At 49.7% G+C, this 14,941-nt stretch overlaps 1 protein-coding gene across 2 annotated transcripts in view; it reads right to left on the reverse strand.

Annotated features, from left to right (window-relative positions):
- The window catches only part of RASGEF1A (RasGEF domain family member 1A), a 313,626-nt gene that overhangs the window by 14,938 nt on the left and 283,747 nt on the right, over positions 1-14,941 (reverse strand). For both annotated transcript variants that reach the window (XM_048506141.1, XM_048506142.1), the window contains 2 exons: positions 11,396-11,488; positions 828-930 (listed from right to left, as the gene is read on the reverse strand). In XM_048506141.1, the coding sequence (XP_048362098.1) occupies positions 828-930; positions 11,396-11,488 (196 nt within the window). The remainder of the gene's footprint in view (positions 1-827; positions 931-11,395; positions 11,489-14,941) is intronic.

Here is a 14,941-nt window from a genome sequence, read left to right on the forward strand (position 1 = left end):
TAAATTGCTTGAGCCAGCGCCTATGTGCCACGCGTGTTTGTGAATCTTATATAGTATCCTGAACACGCAATATATACACGCAACACATGTGCATGGAGAATGAGCACACACACACACACACACTCCGCATGCTCAGCGAAACTATCCATTATCATTTTTGACCTGTCTGTGCTTCTTTTTCCAGCAGCCCCCCAACAATTTCAGAGCGGAAATGGCCACAAATGGTGCAATGGGGGGGGGGGGTCCTCCCCAGCAATTTTCTCACATGGAAACTACCGTGTTTCCCCGAAAATAAGACAGTGTCTTATGTTAATTTTTGCTCCCAAAGATGCGCTATGTCTTATTTTTCTGTGTTCTGTTCGCCGGGCATGCTCCCAAACAAAAACTTTGCTACGTCTTACTTTCGGGGGATGCCTTATATTTCGCACTTCAGCAAAAACTCTACTACGTCTTATTTTCAGGGGATGTCTTATATTCGGGGAAACAGGGTATGCTGTGTGTTGAGGATGGGTGGGGTGGAGTATTTTACTGATTTTGCCCCTCCACGTAAAGTATATGTGCACAGACAGCTACAAATCAGTGAAATGGCTCCTACCCCAGAGTGAGAAAATTGCTGGGGAGGTCGTTCTACAAACGATTTATTAAACTAGCATGTTTTGGATCCCTGAACTTTGTGCATTGCAGCCGAGGCGTTGCAGGTTCTTTCCAGGTTGTGTCTTTCTAATTCCGTCATACCGGCTTGTTCTTGGCCTATTGGGTTACTCCGTTCAAATGCCACCATTTCACGGGCATTCCCATCTTTGCATGCCTAGCAGAAGGGTACTCACAGATAACGGCCATCATGGAATTAAAGTTTCCAATGTTGAAGCATTCCCTCGCCACGTCGATGAAGAACTCCACAATTCTTGTCCGCTGTTTTTTCTTCACCACCTAAAATAGCGGGAAAGATGAGATTTAGAGGGGGGGGGATGGGACACTTGCAAAATGAGAGAAGTGCGACCACTCTTGATTTTGAGCTTTTATTTGGATAAAGATTGGTGCTTCCAAACTACTATGAGATGACTCTTTCCAGAAGGAACCGTCAGGCAGGGATGATCTGGGACAGGGGTCTGCAACCTGCGGCTGTCTAGACGTTCATGGACTACAATTCCCATCAGCCCCTGCCACCCTGGCCAATTGGGAATTGTAGTCCATGAACATCTGGACTACTGGGCTGATGGGAATTGTAGTCCATTAACATCTGGAGAGCCGCAGGTTGCAGACCCCTGCTCTAGCCACTACACCACACTGGGTCGCGTGAAGACCTGAGATTCAGCTTTTTGGAAATTGATGCTTGATGCAAGATATTTTTGTCCTCTGCATTCCGTGCTAAAACTTGCTCCAAAATTCTAGTCGACTGAAGAGCTGACTCAGTTTCCTTGCTTGCTTGCTTGCTTGCTTGCTTGCTTGCTTATTTATTTATTTATTTAGATTTTTATACCGCCCTATCCCCGAGGGGCTCCGGGTGGTGTTAGGGTTAGGGTTAGTTGCACATTGTCAGCCGACACCTTGCCATTTTCATCTCCTTATGAAATCACTCTCTCCTCTTTCCTCCATGAAGTCCCGGGCAGTTTTATCCTCCAATCAACCTGGGAAATTTGTGAGGCTGGCTATGTCCAGGACCAACTTTGGACAAGGTCTGACCAGGTGTCCGTATATGAGGTGACCTCGGGCCAGTTCCTCTCAGTCTAGCCTACCTCACGAGGCTGTTGTAAGGGGCAGTGGGAAAGAAAGAATATCTGTGCGGCAGGAGCAGAAAAAATTTTGAATCTAAAAAATGAATTTGTGTTCCACCCTCCAACCCTAGTTGCCCCCCGAAACCCCACACAAACTCCCCTTCTTTTTTTACATTTTATGGCATTTGGGGAAACAGGCCCGAATGGACTGCAAAATTCAATTCTTGGACATCAGTTTCTACGCAGCAAGGCTGCAATGCTTGTGTCTTAGTAGCTATGGAAACGACAGCCGCTTCCTGCCTCCGCTGTGTGTCTTCTAGATCAGAGCTGCACTGTTTGCTACCGAGTGCGGTGTGTGTTTATATCACTTTATAGTCCCTTACTACGCTAGCTGAAGGGCAGCCTCGTTCCCACGCTGCTGGCCACAGATCAGAGAATCACAGACGCCATCAAATCCAAATGCTTAGATTTCTCACATTCAATCTGAATGTGGACTCTCACATTCAATCTATTTGTGGATTAGGGACTTCTTGTCTGGACGTTCCCAGAGGGTTAGACTGGGAAATCGGGTTTCCTCAGTTCTTACTCTAAATATGGGAACGCCACAGGGCTGTATGTTGAGTCCTTTATTGTTCACCCTTGATACATATGATTGTACTCCTGTCTATCATAGTAACACCAATATCAAATTTGCCGATGACACAACGGTGGTGGGGCTCATCTCTGGAGGGGATGAGTCTGCCTATCGGAGTGAGGTGGACCGACTGCTCTCATGGTGCAGGGAAAATAACCTGGTTCTTAATACTAACAAGACAAAGCAGCTTATAGTGGACTATAGAAGGAATAGCTCAGGAATTCAGCCCTTGACTGTAAAATGGAGATCAAGTAGAGCCGGTGGTTAGTTTTAGCCGCAATATGGACTTAAAGAGGACGGACCTGGGGGGGGTACAGACTGCCACGGTGGTTAAGAAGGCCCAGCAAAGACTGTACTATCTGAGACTTCTAAGGAAACAACAACTGGATGGAAAACTCCTGGTGTCCTTTTACCACTGTGCTATAGAGAGTCTCTTAACCTACTGCATCTATGTATGGTTCTCCAGTTGCACAGTGGCAGATAGGAAGGCGCTCCAAAGGGTGATCACTACTGCACAGAGGATTATCGGCTGCCCTCTCCCCTCCTTGGAAGAACTCTATAATTCCTGGAAGTTTCCTAAAAAAAGCCCAACATATATTCTGAGAGACCCGTCTCATCCAGCACACTCTCTTTTTGAACTGTTCCCATCCGGCAGACGATACAGGTCTATCAAAACTAGGACAAAGAGGCTTAGAGACAGCTTCTACTCTAGAGCTGTGGCTATGCTGAACTCCATGGCTTCGTGTTGATGTGTTTGAGGCAGTGGAGGGATGGGTGGAGGAAAGGGAAAGTGAGGATGGGGTATGAGTCTGAAATGGTGTGCATCGAGGAATGCTGCTGTAAATTTCGTTGTGCGTGCACAATGACAATAAAATGCTTATGCTTATGCTTAATGCGGGCGATCCAAGCTAGAGTTCTCAAACGTCTTTTTTGTTCTGTTTGGCCCACCCCCAATCATGGTAATTGGCTTTCCTTCCTAGCTCTGGTGCTGTCCGTTCGGGTGTTTTTAAATTATTTTCTAATTTTAAATGTATTTTAATTGTTCATTTTTTTTCTTTTTAATATTCACTGCCTTGGGGACCCTGATCAGACGAAAGGGTTATATAAAAGTGAGAGCCAGTGGAGTGAAGTGGTTAAGAGCAGGTAGACTCTAATCTGGAGAACAGGGTTTGATTCGCCGCTCCTCCACCTGAGCAGCGGACTCTTATCTGGTAAACTGGATTTGTTTTCCCGCTCCTACACATGAAGCCTGCTGAGCGACCTTGGGCCAGTCACAGTTCTCTCTGAACTCTCTCAGCCCCACCTACCTCACAAGGTGTCTTTGGTGGGGAGAGAAGAAGAAGAAGAAGAAGAAGAAGAGGAAGAAGAAGAAGAAGAAGAAGAAGAGTTTGGATTTATATCCCCCCTTTCTCTCCTGCAGGAGACTCAAAGGGGCTTACAGTCTCCTTGCCCTTCCCCCCTCACAACAAACACCCTGTGAGATAGGTGGGGCTGAGAGAGCTCAGAAGAACTGTGACTAGCCCAAGGTCACCCAGCGGGCGTGTGTGGGAGTGCACAGGCTAATCTGAATTCCCCAGATAAGCCTCCACAGCTCAGGCGGCAGAGCTGGGAATCAACCCCGGTTCCTCCAGATTAGATACACGAGCTCTTAACCTCCTACGCCACTGCTGCCGCGGACTCTTATCTGGTAAACTGGATTTGTTTTCCCGCTCCTACACATGAAGCCTGCTGGGTGACCTTGGGCCAGTCACAGTTCTCTCTGAACTCTCTCAGCCCCACCTACCTCACAAGGTGTCTTTGGTGGGGAGAGAAGAAGAAGAAGAAGAAGAAGAGGAAGAAGAAGAAGAAGAAGAAGAAGAAGAAGAAGAAGAAGAAGAAGAAGAAGAAGAAGAAGAGGAGTTTGGATTTATATCCCCCCTTTTTCTCCTGCAGGAGACTCAAAGGGGCTTACAGTCTCCTTCCCCCTCCCCCCTCACAACAAACACCCTGTGAGATAGGTGGGGCTGAGAGAGCTCAGAAGAACTGTGACTAGCCCAAGGTCACCCAGCGGGCGTGCGTGGGAGTGCACAGGCTAATCTGAATTCCCCAGATAAGCCTCCTGTAAAGGATTCAATGGTGTTGATAGTGAAGTAACCTTGAGTACATTCCACAGCCCGGGCGATGGGCCAGATGCATCGGCGGAGACTTTATCTTTGCGCGGGAGATGAATACTCTGTTCCCATGGGAAGCAGGAAGGGGGGATGGGGTGAATGGTATTATAACCTGTGCTTCTGGCGGGAAGTGTCATTCCTGCCACTGCGTGTACTTGAGCTTTCTAAGATGTCTTAATAAATGGACTTTTACTCCCAAAGCCTTTTATTTCAAGCGCCTATGGAATTCCTTACATTGTGGCAGGAATCCTAATTCATCTATAATCTTGTGCAGTGGACCTCTTGTCTTGGCGATGGATGAGGTTGAATGTTACTGGCGAAGGTGCGGTAGCCCCCAAAGAGGGGTCTGACCTTTCCCTTCTGGATCTGGAGAAAACCGCAGGAGAACGGGCCTCGCTGGTGGTTCTTTCCCGCCCCTCGTGATCAGCACGAAGCCTTCCTTTACTCCGCTGGAACGAGGGATGCGGACGACTTCCACAATGGGGACTTCCATGAGTCGCTTTGGGGCGCTTCGTCCATGGATCGGTAGCCTGTGGGATCGGATCTCTACCCGCTCTCGCGGTGATTTCGCGCAAACCTCAGATGCAACCTGTCATGGAGGAGACGTATTTGACCACCTTTCATAAGTGCAACCCAGGAATCCATTGAACGCATTCCTGGACTCGTGATTTTGCGGATGCTCCTAAGGAACCACCGCGGCACAGCACTGGGGCCCGGCCCAAAGGACACCGGGACTCAACTGAATTGGGAGGTGTATCCGCATCGGCTTCCCAATCGGACCCCTTCCATCCCGGTCCGCTTATCGCACCTGAGGTGCCTCGGGGAGCCACCGGTGGCTAATACGGCTGCTACGGTGTCTCCGGCGGCTCGCCTCCTGATGACGAAGAGTCTGAAGAAAGCCTGCACTCACAGCCGGACCGCTTTCCTCTCCCATCGAGAGAAGACTGGGATGAGGAAGTACGACTTCGAGATGCCCAAGCGGCATGGAACCGTGAACGCCAGCTATGGGAGGAGGAACGGGCACAGTTGCAGCAAGAGCGCTAAAACCTGCAGAGGGACCGGGAACAGCAACGCAAAGAAGTTCAGGGCTCGAGCTGGACCGTACAAAGACGCTTCCACCCATTAATATGCCTAGAATCTGTTACCGGGGTCCATGATAAAGTCCTGGAACAGTCCAGACTGGATTTACAACGGCAACGCCAAAGCGTTTGTGTTTCCGCGCACGCAAAGTGAACTCACTGAAGCCCTTAAACGGGACGAACCCGTTAAGTTAGAACGAGAAAAAGCTGCTTTGCATGCGCACTCAAGATGCATTGGCTCGCAGCGAGAGGGAGCTGGCTGGCGCTAAGAGGGAACTAAGGAGGCAGCAGACCGTGGGGCCCCTGCTGGAGCCTATGCTGCTACTGATCATGCCGGTGCCAGGGGGGCTACGCACCTGGGTCCCGCCACCCAAACGCCAGCTGCACCGGGCCAGCGCCCCCGATTCCGGGCCTCGCATAACAGCTGCTCTGCCCAACCTGCTCAACCAGCGCAACTACTCTCCCCAGCAGGCGCCAAGGGCCGTCTGAACGGGGCTACTATCGGCCCCCGATACCAGCCCGTTTTGATGGGACCGCTTCCAAACTTCCCTACTTCATCTTGCAACTCAATGCCCAAATTTGGAAGACTATGATGATCTATACCGGGTTCTGAACGCTGTAAATACGGGACATCGGGCTCAGTCCTGGATGGGGCAGCAGCCTAATTGGTTCGTGACTGTTTTGGATTTGCAGGATGAGGACTCTCGTGACAGTGCCCGCATTCCTCTGCTTTAAGAGCTAGCTTTCAAGATCCAGGCGCCGAGAATGAAGCTAATATCCGCACCACATCAAAACCATACAGCAAGGCAACCGTCAGCTGGTGGTAATTTGTCCGCGGAATTTCGTCAGGCGGCTGCCTCGACTTCCTCCTGAGTGGCCTTGAACGCATGAAATGCTTAATACTTCTCAGATGCTGTGGACAGCAAACTACGCGGAAATGTGTTTCTTTAATTCGGGTTCCTCGCATCATTGCAGATTGGATCCAGTTAGTCTCAGGTGGCGCCTCGCTGGAATACGCTCGCCAAGGAGGCCGCCCACGCCCTAAAACCACTACTGTGTCCACTAAATCAAGCCTCCAGTCAGCTTCCTACCGAAACTACTCTCTGAACGCCGTCGCCGAATTTTGGATTGTGTTCTTTACTCGCGGAGGGCCAGGCCATCTAGCCGCCAACTGTCCTAAGAAGCAAAAACTAACCGCTTCCAGCTCGCCGCGCACTGGGCTCTGCCAAACCACCACGCAGGTCAGGTCAGCCTCCCACTGGCTCGCCTAAAGCGGTGACCGAAGGCGCACTCAGAGGAGGGGGAAGCAGCTGTTTGCCTTTCTTCAGCCCCCATGGACATGGGGCCCTACTCCTGACGCATGTGAGTGAAGGCAGCGCTCCCATTACTGTTCAAGCATTTCTGGCCAACCCCGCTAAACACACTCGAGATTATAGCCTCGGCCCTCAGGGATTCCGGCTGCTCCCACTGCTTAATGCGGCCCCAGGTGGCAGAGGAGCTAGGTCTAGACCGAATTCCCCTGGCTAAGCCTATACCATTCACCCAAATGGACGGTAGCCCCTTCGGAAACGTAAGGACCGGCCCAGTACAAAACACAGCCGGTTCTCCTCCGTTGCACCGACCATTGGGAGAAAAAATAAATACTTTATTTTGGCGCCAGTGGCCAAACACTCCATAGTTTTGGGCATGCCTTGGTTATTGTTACATGAACCAAAGTTCATTTGGAAAGAAAGGATCCTAGAATTCACTGCCCCTCCCTGCGGTGAACACATGAATTGGGAAGAAAACCCAACGTCTCCTGACACACACCCCTCTCTGGCTTCCTCAGTGATTGCTCCCGATTCTATTGGCAGCCCACCTGCATATCATGATCTAGCCAGAGTTTTGCAGGAGCAGGAATGCGATCAGTTGACACCCCACAGAGACACTCACTGTAAAATTGTCATACAACAAGGGGCACAAGTACCCAAAGGTAGAATCTACCGCATGAGTCCTAATGAGGAGAAGGAACTTCGTGCCTTCTTAGACAAGAACCTTGCTCAAGGGTTATACACGGGCGGCTACCAAACACATTGACACGCTGCTCCCCGCTTTGTTTGTCGTGCAAAGAAAGATGGGTCTTTACGGCTTTGCACAGATTATCGAGGTCTTCAATGCGGCCTCCCCTGTCCAATAAATATTCTTTGCCTTTGATCAAGGACCTTTTAGATGCACTCGGCAAAGAACGCATTTTTACTAAATTGGACTTGAGAGAAGCTTAATACAGAGTCAGAATCTGCTGAAGGTTATGAACACCTGACTGGCGCTTAATACAAAGTTTGGACAGCTCTTGAATATTTAATAATGCCATTCAGGTTAAGTGGGGCCCCCGGAGCTTTTATGGCCCTTATCAACGAAGTTCTCCATGATTTACTGTACAAGGGAGTGGTTGTATACTTAGATGACGCCTTTAATTTACTCAAGAACTATAGAAGAGCATGAAATGTTGGTTCGAGAGGTATTGAAACGCTTGTTTGACAACTCTCTCTTTGCCAAGCTCTCCAAATGCTGCTTTCATCAGACCTCCATTGACTATTTGGGTTACCGGATCCTTCGCTCGAGGGCTTAAAAATGGATCCTGCTAAAATTGACGCAGTCCTCCAATGGCCTGCTGTTCCCCACCAAACCTAAAGAACTCCAGTCGCTCCTTGGTTTTGCTAATTTCTATCGTGATTTTATACCCCAATTTGCTGAACTGACTCTCTCCCTCTCACAGACCTCTTACGCACTAAAGGTAAAGATCCACTGTCCGGCCAGTCGGGCCCCCCCCTTTCTGGTCTGAGGAATGTCAAACAGCCCTTTCAACTATTAAAATCTGCGTTTACTCACCTAACCTATCCTAAAGCACCCTGACCCGGATCTCCCGCTTGTGGTTCACGTGGACGCCACGGACAAAGCGCTTGGGGCAGCCCTGTTGCAGAAAAAAATAAGATGGTAGACTGGTTCCGTGTGCTAGTTTTGTCTAAAAAATTCTCTGGTGTCGAACTCAACTGGACTGTGGGAGACAAGGAGACTGGCGCCATCAAAGCAGCACTCTCCACTTGGCGCCACTCGGCTGGAGGGGGCTAAGCACCCTTTCTTCTTCAAGTTTGGTCGGATCATAAAAACCTGGCAGCTCTTTTCCACCCCCTTCAAGATGTCCGCAAAACAACTTCAAGCAATGATTTCTTTTCTCGCTTCTCTTTTACAGTCCATTTTTTCCCTGGGAAAACCAACAACAACCAGTTGACGCGCTACTCGCGCCTACCCGGGGAGGGGGGTAATGTCTTACTATATTCCACGCACTGTTCTTACCCCCTCCCAATTGGGGTTGGCTGTTACCCCATCTCAAACGCCCACTTCTCCTCCACCCTCTGCTCCTAGCGTCTCGGCTTCCCCTTTCCTTCCGAATTCGAGGAGGCGGGGCCGCATGAGCCTCCAGCGGCTGAGACTCCCACCAGCGTTTGGAGAATGGAGTTTACGGAGAGGGGGAATGTTGGTAATGCCTCACCTCCTCCAAGTAGCAGGTTCTTGAAGCTTGCCACGACGCCCAACCGGCTGGACATCTTTGGTTTTTTGAAAACTCTGCACTTAGCCCGCCGGCAGTTCTGGTGGCGCGCAATGCGCAAAGACATTGAGGCATTACATTAAAGGTTGCTCGGTTTGTGCAGAAGCCTAAACCATCCCGGGAAAGTTCCCATGGACTATTGAAACTCCTCTCCCGGTAGCTTCCTCACTCTTGGGAAGTCAATAGTCTCCATGGATTTCATTACAGATTTGCCCCAAAAGTCATGGCAATATTTCATTTTATGGGTGGTGGTAGACTTTATTCTCTAAGCAAGCCCATTTTTATTCCATGTGCTTTCCATCCCCTCCGCCTCCTAAATTGGTAACGTGCTGTTTATTCAACATGTTTACCGCCTCCATTCCTCGGCCTCGCTAAGGTGGTTTCCGCATCACGCCCCCAATTCATTCCTCCCCAAAGTTCTGGAAAGCCGCTTTTGGGGTTGTTAAGGGCCGCTTCGGCCGTCACTTCTACCACGCTCAAAGTGACGGGCGTAGATCGAGAGAACGAACAGAACCCCTTAGAGCAGTATTTACGCGAAAGACCAACTACCACTCAAGACAATTGGTGCGAGCTGATTCCTGGCTTATGGAGTACGCCTACAACAATGCGGTTCATAGTAGTACAAAGAAAACCCCCTTTGAAATTGTGTCTGGTCGCTCCTTCACCACAAGGTTGCCACAACTACCCGCAGCTGCTTTGGACCCTCTTGTACTTCAACAATGGATTTCATCCCTGAAGCCGAGGGATGGAAGTCGGTCCAGACCGCCTTACAACAAGCAAAGGACTTAAAAAACTGCAAGCCGATAAACACCGCTCAGATTTCCCTCTGCGTGTGCGCAATTCTGGGGGTATTTATCTACAAAAAATCTCAGAGACGTGCATAAATATTCCAAACTTGGCAAGAGATTTGTGGGACCTTTTCAGATTACTTTCAAAGTGATTAATGATGTCACTGCTCGCTTAGGATTTGCCTAACTCTCTTAGTAACATCCATCCTGTCTTCCATTCCAGCTTGCTCAAGGAGGCTCCCGCCTCCGATGCCTGGCATCTAATTCGGCCGGAGAGGCCCCCACCGACTATTATTGATGGCCACAAGCACTACGAAATTGACGCTATCCTGGACTCTCGCTTTAATCGCAAACGCCAGTAATATTTGGTTTCTTGGGCGGGATATTCCTCTGGGCATAACTCAATGGGTTTATCCTTTAAACATTGAAGCCCCTAATTTATTTCTGCTTTTCAATCGCCTTTCCAAGATAAACCTGGGGGGAAGGGGTCTTCTTTAGGGGAGGCAGAGTGCAAGGATTCAATGGTGTTGATAGTGAAGTAACCTTGAGTACATTCCACAGCCCGGGCGATGGGCCAGATGCATCGGCGGAGACTTTATCTTTGCGCGGGAGATGAATACTCTGTTCCCATGGGAAGCAGGAAGGGGGGATGGGGTGAATGGTATTATAACCTGTGCTTCTGGCGGGAAGTGTCATTCCTGCCACTGCGTGTACTTGAGCTTTCTAAGATGTCTTAATAAATGGACTTTTACTCCCAAAGCCTTTTATTTCTGCGTCTATGGAATTCCTTACACCTCCACAGTTCAGGCGGCAGAGCTGGGAATCAACCCCGGTTCCTCCAGATTAGATACACGAGCTCTTAACATCCTACGCCACTGCTGCAGTGGACTCTTATCTGGTAAACTGGATTTGTTTTCCCGCTCCTACACATGAAGTCTGCTGGGTGACCTTGGGCCAGCCACAGTTCTCTCTGAACTCTCTCAGCCCCACCTACCTCACAAGGTGTCTTTGGTGGGGAGAGAAGAAGAAGAAGAGTTTGGATTTATATCCCCCCTTTCTCTCCTGCAGGAGACTCCAAGGGGCTGACAATCTCCTTGCCCTTCCCCCCTCACAACAAACAGCCTGTGAGGTAGGTGGGGCTGAGAGAGCTCCGAGAAGCTGTGACTAGCCCAAGGTCACCCAGCTGGCGTGTGTGGGAGTGCACAGGCTAACCTGAATTCCCCAGAGAAGCCTCCACAGCTCAGGTGGCAGAGCTGGGAATCAAACCCGGTTCTTCCAGATTAGATACACGAGCTCTTAACCTCCTACGCCACTGCTGCTCTTCAGGGGAGGAAGGGGAAAGGCGTTTGTAAGCCCCTTTGAGTCTCATTACATGAGAGAAACGGGGGCATAAATCCCAACCTCTTCCTCTTTTTCTTTAAAAGAAAAGAAATCAATACTCACTTTACAAATCTCTGTGGCCACCAACATGCTGAGGCAGTTGAACCAGTTGTCGTAGGCTTCCAGGTTGTAGGTCTTGGTGACGTCCCCGCGGCACTGGAACAGAAAAGGGGAAGCTTAAATACTGTTGGTAAGGGCCGATTGAAACGGGACTGCAAGCATTTCCTGGAACTCAACACCTGCACGAGGTAACACAGTTTGCCTCTGGCCAGGAAAGATATGGAGCTTGCACACCTGCCCTTGGGACATGTTGTTCCTCAGATAATTGGGGCAAATGCCCAATCGTGTTTTAAGTCGTGCTCTGCGCATGTCTCCGTTTGCTTCATTTACGCCCTGTCGTTCTCCGCAAAGCAGCTGACATTGTGCCCTTCTTCTCTATTTTATCCGCCCCAAAACCGGTTCCATGACGTGGCCAGCTTCTACGCCAGAGTGGGGAATCTGAATCTGGGTTTCCCAGATCCTACTCTGACACCACTGCACAGGGGTGGGATCCAGCCGGTTCTCACCAGTTCCCAAGAGAGGGTTACTAATTATTTGTGTGTGCCGAGAGGGGGTGACTAATTGGGTCCGCTTTTCCGCCTCGACGCCCTCGCCTCCCCGAGAGGCACCCTGCCTTTGAATGTGAAGGTTCCATATAGCAATTGCGACTAATAATGTAACTCCCTGAACTGGGTTAATCCCTTTCAGGTACTGCAATTCATGGATTCTCAGCCTTTCGTACCTGTTATCTCACCAGTCTCTATCAAAGAACCTGTGTGTTTCACCATCGCTGTGTTCAGATTTGTGAGTTGGGGCATTTTCTATAATGTGAGGATGATTTAGAAATGACCTGGTGCAAAAACATTTGGGGGGGTCGTGGTGGGGTGGCTGCCCATGGGGGGGGCATCCAACTCAGGTTTTGCCCAGGGCTCAGGTTTGCCTAGGTACGCCTCTGCCCCCTTTGCTGAGGGGGGGTGGGGCTGGCGAGGGAACCTGTTACTAAAATTTTTGGATCCCACCTCACTCGCTACTCGCTATCATTGTGCTGCTAGCTAAGGCCTTTATTACTGCTGTCGCCACGCAAACATCAGGCACACTTGTATGTTCGTTCTGTCCCTTATTGCAAACAGCAACCGAGGAAGCTGCAATCGCCTTTCACTTTGAACGGAAGCTCAAAATCTAGTCCTCCTTAACGCCTGGGAGCTTAAGGGAGGGAAGGCATCCAGCTCCAAATAATAAGCGCTTCTGTGAATTATGGTATTTAATCTTTCCGAGTTGTTATGTCTAGACAGGTCCCAGCCTGCGAGCAGATTTCCTTGACCTCCGAATACCATAATTGCTAAGTTGGAGAGCAGAACGGCTGCTTTGGGTGCTCTTTGGTTGCTCTTTCAGCTATGGGGGAACGACTTGTGGGGCCAGCGCTCCTCCCCGGGCACAGCTGGGAGAACGTCTGCTGGTCACACAAAGACACAAAGGGCAGGATGCTGCCGGAGGGGGTCATCGCAGGGCCCGGCAAAATGAAATTTTTTGTTGATCCTTGTCGTTCAACCCTTGTAAAGCAATGAAAAGAGGGCTCTTTGGTCTGGCGTTCTGGAAACCTCGCCTGTGGGTAAAAATGCAATACAGCGAGGAAAGAAGTTGGTGCAGTGGGCCTTTCCGGTAACTAATAATCTTTCCCCACCCTCTTCCCGTTTTTCTACCCCAGATCCTTCTGCACCTCTGTTGTTTTCCAGTTCAGGAAGCTCGAAAAACATTCCTGCATTAAGCGGCTAAAGCCTGCAGGCTGTAATCTCGCTCCTTCCTCGCATTCCATTCTCAGGAGAGTAAATGACTTGACGTGCGCCATTCAATATTTAGCCATTCACTCTTTTGGGGCCGTCCAGGTTCCCGCTTGCGGGAGCCACGGAAAGCAGACGAACGGGCGCAGGAGGCCTGGCGACGTGTTCGATGTGTTTTTTCCCCCTGAGCGCTTGAGAGCTAGTGTGGCATAAGAAATGGACTTGAGAACAGGCCCCTCAACTGCAAGTGGACAAAAAGTGATCTTGGACAAGGTTTTCTTTATTCATATTTATCAGCTTCATTTATACTCAATTGCTCTCCCCAGTGGGGGACCCAAAGAGGTTTACAGCAGTGGTGGGATCCAAAAATTTTAGTAACAGGTTCCCATGGTGGTGGGATTCAAACTGTGGTGTAGCGCCAATGGGGCTGGGTGGGGCACGACGGGGGCAGGGGCGGGCATTCTGGGGGCGGGGCATTCCTGGGCGGGGCTATGGCAAGGACACAGCTGCTGCGCCGGTCCTTGGGCAGGAAACGAATGCACGCAGGCGAAGGCTGCCACGCACGCCGGTGCACCTCCTGCTAGACTGCTTCAAGTTCTGCGCGCTACTGCTGAGAGGAGGGGCGTAACTAAGGCAAAAATCACGTGGCAAAATCACCAACTAGTAACCCCCTCACGGCACACACAAATAATTAGTAACCTACTCTCGGGAAACCTGTGAGAACCTGCTGGATCCCACCTCTGGTTTACAGCCTTTTCTTCTTCTCCCTTTTATCCACACAACCTTCTTGGAGGTAGGTTTGGCTGAGTGGGGGTGACTTGTCCAAAGTCACCCTGCTAGCTTCCGAGGCAGGGCGGGAATAAGAACGTGGGGCTCCCATATTCACGACCCCACACGGCCCTGGCTTTTAGCTCCTCCTCATGCAGTAAAAATACTTTTCTAGGCTGAAGAACCGAGTCTGCTTTGAACCCTCCAAGAAGCTAAATAGGTTATCGGTATTTTATAACTTTTATCTTATGTTGTAGTCGGCCCTGAAATCTTCGGATTTAGGGTAGGCTAAAAATACATATAAAAATAAGTATCGTCACTAATGCCCGGACCTGGATTGCCCAGGTTAGCCCGACAGGAAATCAAAGATGGAGGCATTTGGACAGCCCAGCCTCCATCCTTGACCTCTTGACCTACGGGCAAACCTCTGCCTCCATTTCTTGTGGGGTTCTGTGGCAGAATAAGACCTCTTGACCTACGGGCAAATCTCTGCCTCCATTTCTTGTGGGGTTCTGTGTCAGAAGAAAGGCAAGATTTGCTTAAAGGATGCAGCGCACAAAGTTTTTTAAAAGGCTGTGAAAGTTAGTAAGGAGTTGAAAATTGGTGGGGTTCCATGCCAGCACTGCCAAGAAGATTTCTCATGGTTAATTTTTGACCAGATTGGCCAGATTTAGGGGCGATCCCTCATTTTTTTTTTTTTTTGTGGTATTACTGTGGGAACACCTGAACAGGTTTAACAGATGCTCTCTTTCTATAGGGAATCGTGGAAACTGCAAAAAAATGGTTTTTTTGGCAGCAGGCAGAGAACTTAACATAATTCTTACCCTGTTTCTCCGAAAATAAGAAATCCACTGAGAATAAGACATAGTAGAGGCTTTGCTGAAGTGCTAAATATAAAACAACCCCTGAAAGTAAGACGTAGCAAAGTTTTTGTTTGGAAGCATGCCCATCGAACAGAACACCAGAGCATGCAGCTGTGGAGCGGAAAAATAAGACATCCCCTGAAAATAAGACATAGCGCATC

The sequence above is a fragment of the Sphaerodactylus townsendi genome, linkage group LG08, assembly GCF_021028975.2.
Source record: "Sphaerodactylus townsendi isolate TG3544 linkage group LG08, MPM_Stown_v2.3, whole genome shotgun sequence".
Lineage (NCBI taxonomy): Eukaryota > Metazoa > Chordata > Lepidosauria > Squamata > Sphaerodactylidae > Sphaerodactylus > Sphaerodactylus townsendi.